General features: G+C 38.4%; 1 protein-coding gene across 1 annotated transcript in view; it reads right to left on the reverse strand.

Annotated features, from left to right (window-relative positions):
• Window positions 1–9,966: 9,966 nt before the first annotated feature.
• Window positions 9,967–16,435, reverse strand: part of HAL (histidine ammonia-lyase) — a 36,656-nt gene continuing 30,187 nt past the window's right edge. Inside the window, exons 17-20 of the mRNA XM_074226622.1 lie at window positions 15,713–15,847; window positions 14,819–14,927; window positions 14,545–14,614; window positions 9,967–11,971 (exon numbers count right to left, since the gene is read on the reverse strand). Of these exons, the coding sequence (XP_074082723.1) occupies window positions 11,810–11,971; window positions 14,545–14,614; window positions 14,819–14,927; window positions 15,713–15,847 (476 nt within the window). The 3' untranslated portion in view covers window positions 9,967–11,809. The remainder of the gene's footprint in view (window positions 11,972–14,544; window positions 14,615–14,818; window positions 14,928–15,712; window positions 15,848–16,435) is intronic.

A 16,435-nucleotide genomic window follows, 5' to 3' on the forward strand; every position in this document is an offset into this window, starting at 1 on the left:
TCAGACACGACTGAGACAACTGAACAACAACACAGTGAGCAATGTGAAGGATTTGGAGAAATTTGACAAAATGTCTACGAAAGGATGTGGATGGAAATAAGTGGGAGCAAAAGAACAGTATATAGGCATTTACTGTAACAATGTGAGTGAAAAGATTGCAAAATGGAACCTGAATCTTGAGTAACAAAATTTCTGCTACTGATTCTGGAGAAACAACTCATTGAACGTACCTCCTTTATCATAGAAGAGAGGAGAGGGGCTATCAGGGCAGAATTCAGCATACATTGTCAGATACAGTCAGTGTTGCTCGTTTTCATTTTAAGGGAGAGTGGTTATTTCCAGAAAAGAGTGTGATATAAAAACCAAAGAATCAATAAAATTTGTTGATTTATTTATAAAAGAAGAGATTAAAAAAAACAAATTGGGAGCAGCTAGACAGTACAGTGGATTGAGCACCGGCCCTGGAGTCAGGAGGACCTGAGTTCAAATCCTGTCTCAAACATTTAATAATTACTTAGCTGTATGATCTTGGGCAAGTCACTTAACCCCATTGCCTTGCAAAAAAAATTTCAAAACTGGGTAACCCCCTCTATATACTCCTTTATCAGAGACAGAACAGGCATCTACTTGGTTTAGAATTAAGTTTCTACATCAGTAACAATGGTCAAAGTTACATTTGGATCCTAGGCCATGTTGGGGCTCATTAAATAGTACATGGATTGCTGTTGCTAACAGAAATTAATAAAAATAGTAACAATGACTGGCAATAATTCCAAAGAAACTCAGTCATTATCTTTTATTTTCAGTATGTACAATAGACCAAAAAACAAAATCTATTTTAAAGTGGACATAATCTTATTGTTCTCCCTTCAGAGAAATCTCCACTTATTCCTATATTTCTTCTCAGGTATTTGAATTTTATATAACCTATAATTATTTTAGGTGACCCCATATACAAACAGTTTCTCTTTTTCTTCCCTCAAGATGGTAATAATCTAGCAAGGAAGACATAATTAACTAAAATATTTTAATATTTCTCAAATGTATGATTTGCTCAGTGTGATATTCTCTCCCTATCAACCTTGATCACAACTTCTCTATGACTTAGTAATCATCAAGGGATCAAAAAGATTTATGGCCTTGTAACCAGTCTCATGATGAGCAATTCCCAGACAACAAATACAAAGTCTCTTGAACTATATCCATATTCAAAACCTTCCTGGTTTGTCAGAGCTGATATTCAATTGGCATAGCCTTTGAGAACCCAGGTTCATCTCCATGTTAGCACGAGACAACCCATAATAAGTAAAAAAACAATGGAAGAGGGTATATAATCAGGAACTAACTTAGGTGTTGACCATTAGCTTTTGTTTTTTCTTCAGTTATTTTCAATCACGTCCAATTCTTCATGACCCCATTTGGGATTTTCTTGACAGAGATACTGGATTGATTTTCCATTTCCTTCTCTGGCTCATTTGACAGATGAGGAAACTGAGGCAAAAAGAGTTAAAGGACTTGTCCAGGGTCACAAGCTAGTTTGAACTCAGGAAGTTGAATCTTTTTGACTTCAAGCCCAGCACTCTACAATGATGATGATGATGATGATGCATTTGTCTTTCATTTTTTGGAAGAAGACCATGATATGAGGGAGGTGATTATTTTTTTAAATTTATTTTTATTAAAGATATTATTTGAGTTTTACATTTTTCCCCCAATCTTGCTCCCCCGCCAGAATGCACTCTGTCAGTCTTTACTTTGTTTCTATATTGTACCTTGATCCAAATTGGGTGTGATGAAAGAGAAATCATATCCTTAAAGAGAAGAGAAGTCTAAGAGGTAAAAAGATCAGACAATAAGCTATCTGGTTTTTTTTCTAAATTAAAGGGAATAGGGGCGGCTAGGTGGCGTAGTGGATAAAGCACCAGCCTTGGAGTCAGGTGTACCTGGGTTCAAATCCGGTCTCAGACACTTAATAATTACCTAGCTGTGTGGCCTTGGGCAAGCCACTTAACCCCATTTACCTTGCAAAAACTAACTAACTAACTAAATAAATAAATAGATGAATAAATAAATAAATAAATAAATGAATGAATGAATGAATGAATAGATAGATGAATGAATAAATAAATAAATGAATGAATGAATAAGCAAATAAATAAATAAATAAATAAATAAACGGGAATAGTCCTTGCACTTTGTTCAAACTCCACAATTATTTCTCTGGATACAGATGGTACTCTCTTTTTCAGACAGCCCAAAATTGTTCCTGATTGTTGCACTGCTGGAATAAGTAAGTCCTTCAAGGTTGAACATCACTCCCATGTTGCTTTTAGGGTGTACAGTGTTTTTCTGGTTCTGCTCATCTCACTCAGCATCAGTTCATGCAAATCCCTCCAGGCTTCCCTGAAATCCTGTCCCTCCTGGTTTCTAATAGAACAATAGTGTTCCATGACATACATAGACCACAGTTTGCTAAGCCATTCCCCAATTGAAGGACATTTACTGGATTTCCAATTCTTTGCCACCACAAACAGGATTGCTATAAATATTTTTGAACAAGTAATGTTTTTACCCTTTTTTCCTCATCTCTTCCGGGTATAGACCCAGTAGTGGTACTGCTGGGTCAAAGGGTATGCACATTAGTTCCAAATAGCTCTCCAGAAGGGTTGGATGAGTTCACAGCTCCACCAACAGTGTAATAGTGTCCCAGATTTCCCACATCCCTTCCAACAATCATCATTATCCTTCCTGGTCATATTGGCCAATCTGAGAGGTGTGAGGTGGTACCTCAGAGAAGCTTTAATTTGCATTTCTCTAATAATTAATGATTTAGAGCATTTTTCCATATGGCTATGGATTACTTTGATCTCCTTATCTGTAAATTTCCTTTGCATATCCTTTGACCATTTGTCAATTGGGGAATGGCTTTTTGTTTTAAAAATATGACTCAGTTCTATGTATATTTTAGAAATGAGTCCTTTGTCAGAATCATTAGTTGAAAAGATTGTTTCCCAATTTACTACATTTCTTTTGATCTTGGTTACATTGGTTTTATCTGTGCAAAAGCCTTTTAATTTAATATAATCGAAATCATCTAATTGGTTTTTGGTGATATTCTCCAACTCTTCCTTAGTCATAAACTGCTCCCCTTTCCATAGCTCTGACAGGTAGACTAGTCCTTGATCTAATATGCTTATAGTACTGTTTTTTATGTCTATATCCTGTAACCATTTGGATCTTATCTTGGTAAAGGGTGTGAGGTGTTGGTCTAATCTAAGTTTCTTCTATACTAACTTCCAATTTTCCCAGCAATTTTTATCAAAGAGGGAGTTTTTATCCCAATGGCCAGACTCTTTGGGTTTATCAAACAGCAGATCACTATAATCATCTGCTTTTACACCTAGTCTATTCCACTGGTCCACCACTCTATTTCTTAGCCAATACCAAACAGTTTTCGTGACTGATGCTTTTATAATATAATTTTAGATCGGGTAGGGCTAAGCCACCTTCTTTTGCACTTTTTTTCATTAAGCTACTGGCAATTCTTGACTTTTTATTTCTGAGGGAGGTGATTCTATGAAGGAAGGTGAACTGGATTTGAGTGCTAAATCACTAGCCTCATTTTCTCCTCCAGAGTCATCTGGGTCCAGTGGCCAGATATGAATCAGAACAATAAATGACCCAGGAGGTGATACACTCGGTTAAATGATTTGCCAAAGGTCACACAGATAGTAAATGTCTGAGGTCATATTTGAACACAGGTCCTCTTGACTTCAGGGTCACCTACTACTCCATCTAACTGCCCCATTTTATTAAATTATCAACAATGATCTTGAAAAAAGTCAGAGAATTTCCCAAACTGTTAAACTGAAGGAATGACTGGAATTATCTGACATGTATGTAAGACATATACCCTGAGAATAAAGCCATATTCTACCATCTAGATCCTGCCAGCCAGATGCCATTGGCAAGCACACCATTGGACAACCCTTCCATACGGACCTCAATCAGTTGCTCTATCCACTGTGCTACTGAGCTCTTTGGAAAGATTAATAGTGGTGGCAAAATGTAGGGTTGAGTAAAGGGAGGAGGCTATGGCTAGAAAGACCACTAGAAAATTATGGGGAAAGTCTAATTTAGAAATAATGTAGTTTATAATGAACATGGCAGGAAGGGGACATATGGTAGAGTTACATTGTCAGATTAGGGAGATGTGGATTGAGAGGTGACAATGGAAATATCATTGGCTATGGATTTGCTTCTGATGACTTGATTCCTACAAATTAGAATATTACCAGAAGATGGGAACATTTTGAACAATAAGAACATTTTGAACTCCTTCCTTTGCTAGGTTTTGTTGGGAGAGACACCATTTGTAACTGGATAAAGTTCAGATCTATTCTGTGTTTGTTTATTTTGGCAAACAGATGGAAAAAAAAGTCATACTTAGAGAGAACTGTGTCTCCTCTGTGCAAACAATCCTTCTCCCAGCACATTTTTTTGTTGACTGAATTTCTTTAATCACTTTGGACAGTGTTTCCCCAAGTCCATCTTTACCTTCCCCATAAACATTTTCTGACCTAAAGGGTGGAAAATTTCCTTAAATTATGCAATATCTCAACAGAGCTACGTTTGGCTGCTAACAACCATTGAGCAATCTGGTGGTTGTTTTTGTCTTAGAATCACAGGAACAATAAGTTTACATTTGGAAAGGATTCTATAGGTTATCTGCTGAAACCCCTTCATTTTACAGATAAAGAAAGTATCACCTCAGAGGTTGAGTGATTGCCCAATGTGACTTGGGTGATATCAAAGATAGTGGTAGGCATCTAACGTCAGTACTAAGGCTCCTGGCTTAACCATTTAAAGCAGGATTTTTTTCTATGGTTGAAAATCATTCATTAATCCAAGAATGGAGAAGATAAATTTAGATAACTTCAAAGATTCCTTCCAAGCTAGATATTTTGTGACTAAGAATTTGATTCCATGACCCTCACCCTTGTCCTTCTGTTCAGGCAGAGTTACCCTTATCATTTTTCACAAAGTCTTTGGTCTTTTTCTTGACCCATGTCCCCCCACCCATAATTAAAACAACCTTCTTGAATAACATGTTCCATTGTCTGTAGGGATTTCCAAACTTTTTATAAAGGAAAAACTTACCTTTGATTTTAAGGAATCCTAAAGATTACTCTGGAGATAGGGATGGAGTGGAGAGAGAAAGGTTGGTGAAGAGTAGGAGTGGTCAGATTGGAAATTTATAATATGAAAGTGCCATATGAAGAGTGAAGGTCATCTTTAGTGAGTGGCTCAGCTCTACTCCCTTTCCTAGTAAGAATCACAGGGAGTCATAGGAAGAATTCATGATAGTGGCAGATAGCTTGGAAACCAAGCTGTTATGTTTTCATGATAGACTGGTAGAACCCAACCAACTCATTTGGGACTCTGTTCTCCATCATTAAAGATCAGGAAAACTCATGTTCATGAGTTCAAATTTGGTCAAGGATATGAGGTGAGGGGACAGCGGGTGAGGCAGAAAACCTCACCTTACCTCTGATTGTGAAGGGTTGAGCCCATACACTTGGTTAACATCTCTGTGCAGACACTTACTAGCTGTGTGACCCTGGTCAAGTCACTTCACTCTGTTTGCTTCAATGTCTTCATCTGTAAAATGACCTGGAGAAGGAAAGGGCAAACAATCCAGTATCCATGCCAAGAAAACTCCAGACAGACATGACTGAAATGATTAAACGATTAAAAAGTATGTTTATATATACACACTTATGTAAGCATTATAGTCCATTCTGCTATATCCCACTTTGACATAAGCATTCCTAGAAATCAAGGAACTATGCAAAATTAAGTAATAAAAACCACAGGACTTATGGAGAAAATATGATTAGGGCGGAAGACATAAAAGCTTCATCAGTCACATTCATACACTCACAGAAATAGGAACCTAATGAAAACAATAGTACATTTTACACATGTTAAAATGGTAAAGAAATACATAAATATCACATTTAAATAGTGGCTCTGCAGTGCTCACCCTGTGTTGGGGTTGGCCCCATGCCAGACCTTGGGTCCAAGGCCATGGCAAAAGAGGACTCCTTGAGGGAAGAGGGCATCCCAGGTCTATTTCTGCTCTTCTCCCTTCCTCCTCCTTCTCCTCTTCCTACTCATCCCCTCCCCTTCCTCCTCTCTTCCCAGGTGCAACTATATTATAAGACAAAATAAATATGATGCTTTACCTTGGCTATACCCTGAAGTTTGCTTAGAGAAACAGGTGTCAGAAATAGGGGAAGGGGATGAAAGTTGGTTGAATTCTCTTGATATTTCTCTACAGGTTCACTTCTTCACTGAGAGCTCTCTGGACCAATGAAATTGCTAGTCTCATCAAATCTCTGTATCCTCATATACATACACATATATGAACCCATGCTTAGGTATGTATTTGTTTAGATATATACTTGTGTATTTTACTCACATGCCTATATTTTTATTTACATATATATTATATATATATATATATATATATGCTTGTGTGTAGACAGACACATTTTTATGCATTTTCTTCCTCATTAGAATATAAACTAGTAGAAACTATCTTTTTTCCTCCTTATATTTATATCCCTAATGGTTAACACAAGGCCTGTACACAGTAAGCATTTAAATGTTTATTGAACCCTAACAGCATCATGGGGATGATGATCAACCTTGATGGACTTGCTCATTCCATCAGTGCAACAATCAGGGACAATTTGGGACTCTTTGTGATGGAGAATACCATCTACTGTGGAGTTTGGACAAAGACCAAGGACTATTAACTTTAATTTAGAAAAAAAATTATCTTATTATGTAATTCTGCTATATCTCATACTGTATGTTTATTCCTTAAGGATATGATTTCTCTCTCATCACATTCAACTTAGATCAATGCTTACTATGGGAACGATATAAAGACTAACAGACTAGGGGCGGCTAGGTAGCACAGTGCATAGAGCACCGGCCTTGGAGTCAGGAGTACCTGGGTTCAAATACCACCTCAGACACTTAATAATTACCTAGCCATGTGGCCTTGGGCAAGCCACTTAACCCCATTGCCTTGAAAAATCTAAAAAAAAAAGACTAACATACTGCCTTCTGGGGGGGGAGCAATATTAGGGGGAAAATTATACAACTCAAAATAAATAAAATATTTCTAAAATTAAAAAAGAAAAATTTATTGACACACATGATGTATTTATAAATGTCTATATGCATGCACATCCATGTCCAAATATATGCATATATAGACATATATAGATAGGGCAACTAGGTGGTTTTGTGGGTAGAATGATGGACTTGAAGGATGATCTAAATTCAAATCCAGACTCAGATGCTGACTAGCTGAGTGACTTTGAGCAAGTCACTTAACCTGTTTGCCTCAGTTTCCACATTGGTTAAATAGGGATAATAACAGCATCTCTCTGTGTGAGAATCAATTGAGATATTTGTAAAGTATAATGCAAACCATAGAAATGCAAAACACTTTACAATTATCATTTGATTGTATATTATTATTTTTTCCAGACTTTTTTTGGTAGATGTGCAAGAAGATAGGTTGGTATCTCCTCATCTATATAGGTAGAAGGGAACTTTGGAGGAGAAAACTTCCTTTACTAAGGTAGACTGGTAACTGTCCCTGCAATTTTAGTCTTAGGGAGTTGCCAGAGGTACTTGGAGGTTAAGATTTGCTCCAGAGCACAAAGCTAGCCTCTGTACTCTTGAGTAGCCCAGTGGAATCATGAGTTCAAATCCAGCCTCAGACACTCACTAGTTCTTTAACAATGATCAAATCCTTTAACCTCTGCTTACCTCTGTTTCCTCAGCTATAACATAGTGTCAATATTAGACCCTATTTCCCAGGGTTATTTTGAGGATCAAATGAGATAATATTTGCAAATCATATTTTAAAGCGATCCTTTTTTCCAGTTTTCTTCCTACTTCCTACCTTCTCAGTCTCCTTTGCTTTGTTCTGACCTTGGACCCTCTGCTCTACTCCTTCTCTAGTATTCTCAGATTTTTCTGCTCAGTCCTAACATCTCTCCTGAGCCCCCCTCCCCAATCTCACGTCACTAATTGGATAGTTCAGGCTGGATTCCCCATAGACAGCCTAAACTTCATGTCTGAAACTAAAGTCACTATTATCCTCTTTTCCTAACTTCTCTGGTATTATAGAAAGTACTACTATCCTCCTAGCTGTTGTAGAGTTGTGTCTAAATTTCCGTGATCCGGTTTTAGATTTTCTTGGCAGAAATACTGGAGTGGTTTGTCATTTTCTTTTTTTAGCTCATTTTATGGTTGAGAAAACTGAGGCAGACAGGGTCAACTGACTTGCCCAGGGTCACCCAGCTACTAAATATCTGAGGCTGGATTTGAACTCAATTTCTCCTGACTCTATAGTCAATATTGGCTCAAAACCCAGATGTCATCGTTGACTCTTTTCTCCCTCTCATGTCTGATATAAAATTAGTTGTCAAGTCCTTTGGTCTCTAACTCGGTAATGTCTCTCATACAGATGCCCTTATCTTCTCTGATACCACCCTGATTTGGACCCTCACATGGACTATTTCAGTGGCCAGCTGCTTGGTCTTCTTGCCTCAGACCTCTCCATTCTGTTGGTTGTCAAAGTGATATTCCTAAAATGCAAGTCTGCCCATATTCCTGTCTTTTCAATCAACTCTCTTGACTCCCTAATGCTTCCAGGATCAAATATAAAACCCTTGGTTTGGGTTTTAAAGTCCTCCCTAACCTGCTCCCTTCCTTCCTTTCCAGTTTATGCCTTACACTGACTCTCCCTCTGACATATTCTTTGATCCAGTGACACTGCTCTCCACCCAGTTCTGTGATTTTTTTCATTTGTTGCCCCCTCTTCTTCTTCACCTCTACCTCCCTCCCAGATTCCCTGTGTCTTACCTAAAACCTCATCTTCAGCAAAAAGATTCTCAATCTCCCATAATATTAGTGCTCTTCTTCTGTTAATTGGTTCTAATTTATTCTTTTATATTTTGTTTGTACAAAGTTACTTGTATATTGTCTCTCCTATTAGACTATAATCTTCGCCCTTTCTTTGCATCCCCAGATATCTGGCACATAGTAGTTGCTTAATAAATTCAAGTTTATGACTACCATCATCACTGTCATCTAATAATATCTGAAGGCATTATGAACTCTGGGTAATAGAAAAAATCAATGAAGATCCTAGAGATAATGAAATATGCTTCTTTTCCTCATTATAGAGATGTGGGTGACTGACTACCAGGGAGGAATTTTTCATAATGATCTCTATTTTAGATGTTTTTGTTTAATTATTTCTCTTTGGTCAAGAAAGTGGAATGAGATGATGTGATTTAATGATAAAAGCAATCAATAAAACAATTTTTCAAGGCTCTATGTTCACATAAAAAGATGGATGATCTTAGAGTCGGAAGACCTAGATTTGAATCTGACCTGTGACACTATTTGGATGGCCTTGCATAGATCATTTGAAGTCCTTAAACCCATTTTTTCTATCTGTGACATTGATAGTGCTTATCTCAGGGGCGGCTAGGTGGTGTAATGGATAGAGAACCAGCCCTGGAGTCAGGAGTACCTGGGTTCACATCCGGCCTCAGACACTTAATAATTACCTAGCTGTGTGGCCTTGGGCAAGCCACTTAACCCCATTGCCTTGCAAAAACCTAAAAAAAAAGAGTGCTTATCTCATAGGTTGATTTGAACTTCATATTCTTTAATTGTGGAGTATTACTACAAAATAGTTCATTACAATAGTATGAGACCAAGACAAGATTCCATAAATCTAATTTTTTTGTTCTCATAAAGTAACATTTTATCAGTCTTTCATTCCAGAAATGGACTCCTTATCACTGTTATCTCTGACCTTTGACATGTTTCATCTCCTTCCATGCTTCTCCTCCTTCTAGGTCTATCTCCTTTCTCCATGGTCTTTCCTGTTTTAACCAGTTAGAGATTCTTTATTCCTTTACTGTCTCTGGGCAATGTTTGAGTTCTCCTAGACAAGTAATGTGTTCTTTTTTTTTTAAGGTTTTTTTTGCAAGGCAAACGGGGTTAAGTGGCTTGCCCAAGGCCACACAGCTAGGTAATTATTAAGTATCTGAGGCTGGATTTGAACCCAGGTACTCCTGACTCCAGGGCTGGTGCTTTATCCACTGCGCCATCTAGCCACCCCAAGTAATGTGTTCTTGACTTACATGAAAGCAATTTATGTGTATGTCTTATCCCCATCCTTCATTTCATCCCCATATTATAGGGTTTCTGAAGGCAGAAATAACATTGTCCAGGGGAGAGTGACTCAGTGGCTCAAGAGTCAGAAGGTTCATATGTCACCTCTGATGCTATTTGTGTGACCTTGGGCAACCCAACTAGTCTCAGTATGCTCATCTGTAACTTTAGTCAACAAGTAAGTCATCAAACATTGCTATGTGTCCAACTCTGTTCTAGGCACTGGGGATACAAATAAAGAAGCAAAGAAACGCAGTTCCTGTCCTTTAGGAGCTCACATTCTAATGGGGAAAGATAATATAGAAAAGGGAACTAAGAAGGGGCACAAAAGGGAGGGGACTGGACTGGATGGCCTCTTCCCATGTCCCTTCCACCTCTAAATCTCTGATCTATGTTATTTTTCATTTTCCCTGACATAGTGCCTTGAATTCAAGTGGTTGCACAGTAAACAGAAAAGGGCACTCTGATATGTGTATGCATGCACACATACACATGCACATACACACACACACATACACACACACACACACACACACACACACACACACACACACACACACATACACGAGTCCAACCAGGTGGATATATTGATTTTGCTATTGTTCAAAAAATGCATTCCTATCCTTTTGAGGAAAAGATAATCTTATTTATTTTGTACATTTTTTGTTTTTATTTATTGATACATATATTATATCCCCTTAGTAGAATATGTTTCTGATGGCAGAGACTGTTTTGGTATTCCTAGTGCCTAACGCAGTGCGGAATATAGCTCACCATTAACTAAGACTGCTAAATCTTAGTTATTTCAGACTTGAGCTCACTCTATATTTGCTAAGAATAGAACAGGGATCAGCCCTCTAACCTTTGTTATTACTTAAGGTTTGAGTTGATATTTTTCAAAAGGTTAGAATATATTTATGAAATTGGCATCCAATCTATAAGACCCAAAGCTAAGGAAAAATTGACCAAATATCCTAGTAGCTTGAGCAATGTGGATGGACCAACTAAATTTTCTCAATTTCTTCCCCATCTCAAGGCTGCTTCTTTTTGGAGCTTAGCTAATTTCATCTGGTGTTCAAGATCACATGTTCCCTTGTAGAGGGGTTCTGATTTTTAGGCAGTTAGGTGGCACAGTGACTAAAATGATGGGTTTAGAGTTAAGAAGAATTCAATTGAATTCAAATCCTACCTCAGACACTAGTTATGTGATCCTGGACAAGTCTCTTAACTTCTCCATGCCTCAATTTCCTCATCTGAAAAATGAGAGAGTTGGATTCAAGGACTCTTTTAGCTTTAAATCTATCATTCTAAGATCTACACCAGTACAGGGAATATCTATAAGGGACAAAATTATGCATCCTTGAAGCACAGTGTCTATCTACAGTGTTCAATCTAATTAGAGATTTCCCTGACTTTCATGTGTCTCTGAACCACAGAGTCAGTCTGACAGTGGACAGATCAGATAATTATGAGAGAGAATAGTATAGGTCTGTAATCTGCTTGATCCATGATGAGACCCAGTAACCCCTTATAGATCTTCAGATTCGAGGTGAACCTGCTTACTATCTCTTTTCTTATGCAGTGAGCCCAATGAAAATGCAGTGGGAGAGATGGGCCTGGATTCTTGGAAGAGTTCTTGCTTCTGCTCCATTCTGTACTTTTCAATATAGGGCACAGCAACTTCCCAAACCTGGGAGGGACAAGACAGACAAAGACAAGATCACAATGTTGAAAGGCACTTCATTTTGTAAAACCTGAGAGCCAACTACCTTCAGAGTTAGAAACTACAAAGTGATTGGAAATTTAGCAATTAGCGGTTTATGGTTATCTCAAATTTTGTGTCCCCCATTTCAATCATAATATTCTCTATATTAAAATTCATTAATATTCATTATATTAATATCTCTCAAAATATAAGTCCAGAAGAATTTTAATTAAAAAACTTTTAAAGATTTAAATGCATTTAAGATGTCATTCATTCATTCTTTGAGCGGTTCTTAAATATCTCCCAGATATAAGATGCTGGGGAGGAAAAGACAAAAAATAGTTCCCGCCTTTCAAAAAACTTTTATTCTATTGTGAAGAGTCAAAAATAACCCAGGGAGAAAGTACAGGTAATAAAAAGGTTTCAGAAAAGATTTCTGGGGGGATGGTACCTAATTTGAGTCTTGAAGGAAGATAAAGATACTAGGAGGTGTAGGTGAAGAGGAATGTCAGATATGGAGAATAGCCAGTAAGCTAGTTTGACTAGAATGTAGGGAAGTGACATATAAAAATATAGGAAAAATGGACTGGTCAGGCTGTGAAATGTCCAACTGATAGGCAATTAGTGGTGCCCTAATGCCCACTGCTCTGGGCCTGGAGTTAGGAAGACCTGGGTTTATCTGACCTCAGACACTTACTAGTTGTGTGACCCTGGCCAAGTCACTTCATCTTGCTTGCCTCAGTTTACCCTCTGTCAAATGAAACTGGATAAAGAATGACAAATCACTCTAGTATCTTTGCCAAGAAAACCCCAAATGGGGACACCTAAGACAACTCAGCAACAAACATGTATATTTATCTCAGTTGTGCCTCACCACAATTCTGTGAGGCACATACTATTTTTATCTACATTTTACAGATGAGGAAAGTAAAGATGAGTGAAGTTAAGTCATACTCAGAGTCTCAAGGTCTTCCTGATTCCAAGTCCAGTGCCTTATTAATATTGTTCTTCCTTAGCTTTTCTGAACTACAATGTGTGGTTCATACTGATACAGAACACTCATACTTGTTCAACCCTGTTTCCAATGTCCTTTGAAGAAAGGGCTGTCCTTGGAGTCAGGAAGCATTGAGTTCATAGGCCTTAAAATAATCCTATCAAAGGAAATTATTTAACCTCTTGAGTGTCTAAGTGAATTCCCTAAGACTATCAGTTACAGAGGTGTTGTTGATACTGAGCTCAAACAGAAATGGGTCTCTGTGGTTCACATACTGACATATTGTTTTATTGTTTATTTTATGAAACATTTCTCAATTACATCATAGTCTGGTTCAGGCAGAATGTGACACCACTGCTCTATACCACTGAAATCATTGGTCCAGATCAATAAACCCTAAAAGTATTTTGAATGATTCTAAGCAACTCTCACAGACGGGTTTAATGCTCTACTTTTTTTTTTAAAGTTTTTGCAAGGCAATGGAGTTAAGTGGCTTGCCCAAGGCCACACAGCTAGGTAATTATTAAGTGTCTGAGACTAGATTTGAACTCAGGTCCTCCCGACTCCTGCGCCAGTGCTCTATCCACTGCGTCACCTAGCCGCCCCTAATGCTCTACTTTAAAGGAAACAGGTTGAGTGAGGAAACACTGAATCCTCTCTCAATCTTATCTTCTCCCAGTGGAGACTTGCTCTTTACTTTAACTGAAAACATATAGAGCTGATGAGGCACTTTCCTCACAGCAGTCCATAGAAATTGTTAGTCTAACTACTGCTACCATCCCCTAACTTCTTCTATTTAATTGATGAGACAATTATGCTTAAGGGATTTACCCAAGGTCACACAGTTAAGTAATTGAACTGGAGCTCATGCTCAGGTCTCCTGACTTTACATCCAGGGTTATTCCTACTACACGATGGTTCTTCTCATGAGTAATCCTTGTTTAATGTACCAAAGGACTAACTTGCCACGTGGTTCCTCTGGGGTTAAGGAATGCACTCTCCAAATACATTTTAATTACTTCCAGTGAGGAGAATGTGCTCAGGAAGGATGTGGTGACGCCACCAACAATGGTGCCATTTTACCTTCTCATAATGACTGGGACCAATGTGGTGTCGGATTTGAAGTCAGAGATATTGGGATCAAGTCACACTTAGTACATGTGTGACCTTGGGCAGTCAATTTACTTCTCTAGATCTCCTTTGAAAATTTTTTTTATTTATTTAAGGCAATGGGGTTAAGTGACTTGCCCAAGGTCACACAGCTAGGTAATTATTAAGTCTCTGAGGCCAGATTTGAACTCAGGTCCTCCTGACTCCAGGGTCGCTGCTCTATCCAATGCCTAGCTGCCCATCCCTAGATCTCAGTCTCCTCATCTGTGAAATGAAAGAGAGCCTAGAGTAACATCTTCCTTCGTTCTAAAACTATGATTGTAAATCATTTCTTGACTAATCTGGATCTCAGTTTCCTCCTTTAAAGAAACAAGTTGGAGGAATTTGAAGGTCCCTTCCAGCTCTAAATCTCTTACTCAATGACCAATTGATAAGGCCAAACTGAAGACCTTGCCTTTTGATCCACAAGCAGCCGATGAGCTGCTTCAATGTCTGGAGCCATGAAACGATCTTTTAGCCAAGGCCTAGAGAGAAGAAACATCATGGTATGTTAATCACAATAATAATAGAATCTTGATAACACTCTAAGGTTTGCAAAGCACTGAGCACATGTTATCTCATTTGCTCTTCACAACAGCTTTGGGAGTAAGGTCAAACATTAGCCAAACATTAACTGCTGCCATGGTTGGTGGTTTTCAACCCCTGGGAAAGTGTTTGTTTGACTTTACCTTACAACAGAGCGCACAAGGTCGTAGACCTTCTCCAATGGAGTGGTTGTTCTCAGGGGGCGTAGGAACTCGATGCCCTGACAGGCTGCGAGGAGCTCAATGGCCAACACTAGGAGACAAGATTGTGGAAAGTGGCATGGTGATTGTTAACAAAGCTTAACCCAAAGACATTATAAGCTACATTATCACAAAACCTGAAGTGGAAATTCATCATTAATCAAGTCAAGTCAGGACGCAATGATTTGATGCCCACTATGTGCTTAACTCCTGTTTACCTCAGTTTCCTCTTCTATAAAATAAACTAGAAAAGTAAATAACAAACCACTCCAGTAAATCCAAAAGGGGTCACAGAAAGTTAGGCACAACAACATGTTCTAGGCACCATGCTCAATTCTGGGGGTTCCAAGAAAAACAAAACTAGGTCTGCTCTAAGAAAACTTACATGTGATTGAGGGAGACAACATACCAACAACTCTATAGAAAGAATATATATGCTAAATAAAGTGGAATTAATCATAGAGGGAAGGAATTGTCTATCTACCTATCTATCTATCTATCTGTCTACATAACTATTCCTTTATCCATCCATCCATCCAAACTATTTATCTATCCATTCAATCTATTCATCCATCCATCCATCTCATCTCCATCTTCTCTTCTCTTCTCTTCTCTTCTCTTCTCTTCTCTTCTCTTCTCTTCTCTTCTCTTCTCTTCTCTTCTCTTCTCTTCTCCTCTCCTCTCCTCTCCTCTCCTCTCCTCTCCTCTCCTCTCCTCTCCTCTCCTCTCCTCTCCTCTCCTCTCCTCTTCTCTCTCTCTCTCTCTCTCTCTCTCTCTCTCTCTCTCTCTCTCTCTCTCTCTCTCTCCCTATGTAACAGCATTACTTTCATTTCATACCTTGTTCCACGTGTTCAATAACTCTGAGGCATTTTCTCGCAGCCCACCCTCCCATGGACACATGATCTTCTGTAGCAGCACTGGTTGAGAGAGAATCCACAGACGAGGGATGGCACAAGGCTTTACTCTCTGAAACTGAGAAAATCCAAGTGAATAAATTAGACACCACTCATCCTGAGTGACAGGCCTGGAATTAGGAAAACCTGAGTTCAAATCTAACCTCACATACTTGCTAACTGTATGATCCTGGGTAAATCATTTCACCCTGTTTTCCTCAATTTTCTCATCTATAAAGTGAGAAGGAAATGGCAAACTGCTCCAGTATCTTTGCCAAAAACACCCATGGGGTCATGAAAAGTCAGGCATGACTGAAAATAACTGAACAACAACAATGAATAAATGGCTACCTTCTCCAGGAAACCTTCCCTGAAGGGGAAAGTGTTTTTTTAGTGGTTTTTAGTCATCTACAATTCTCTTGAACACGATTCATCCGTGTGTGTGTGTGTGTGTGTGTGTGTGTGTGTGTGTGTGTGTGTGCTTATTTTTTCACTTCTCTAATTAGGGCAGGAAAGTAGGAAAGTAGCTCAGTGGATAGTGAACTCTGTCCTGAGACATTAGCTATATGGTCCTTGGCAAGTCACTTAACCTCTTCTCCAATGGAGAAGGAAATGGGAAACCAAGAGATGGCAAGCCACTACAGTATCTTTGCTAAGAAAACTCCAT

Source organism: Macrotis lagotis, chromosome 2 (genome assembly GCF_037893015.1).
Source record: "Macrotis lagotis isolate mMagLag1 chromosome 2, bilby.v1.9.chrom.fasta, whole genome shotgun sequence".
Classification (NCBI taxonomy): Eukaryota; Metazoa; Chordata; class Mammalia; order Peramelemorphia; family Peramelidae; genus Macrotis; species Macrotis lagotis.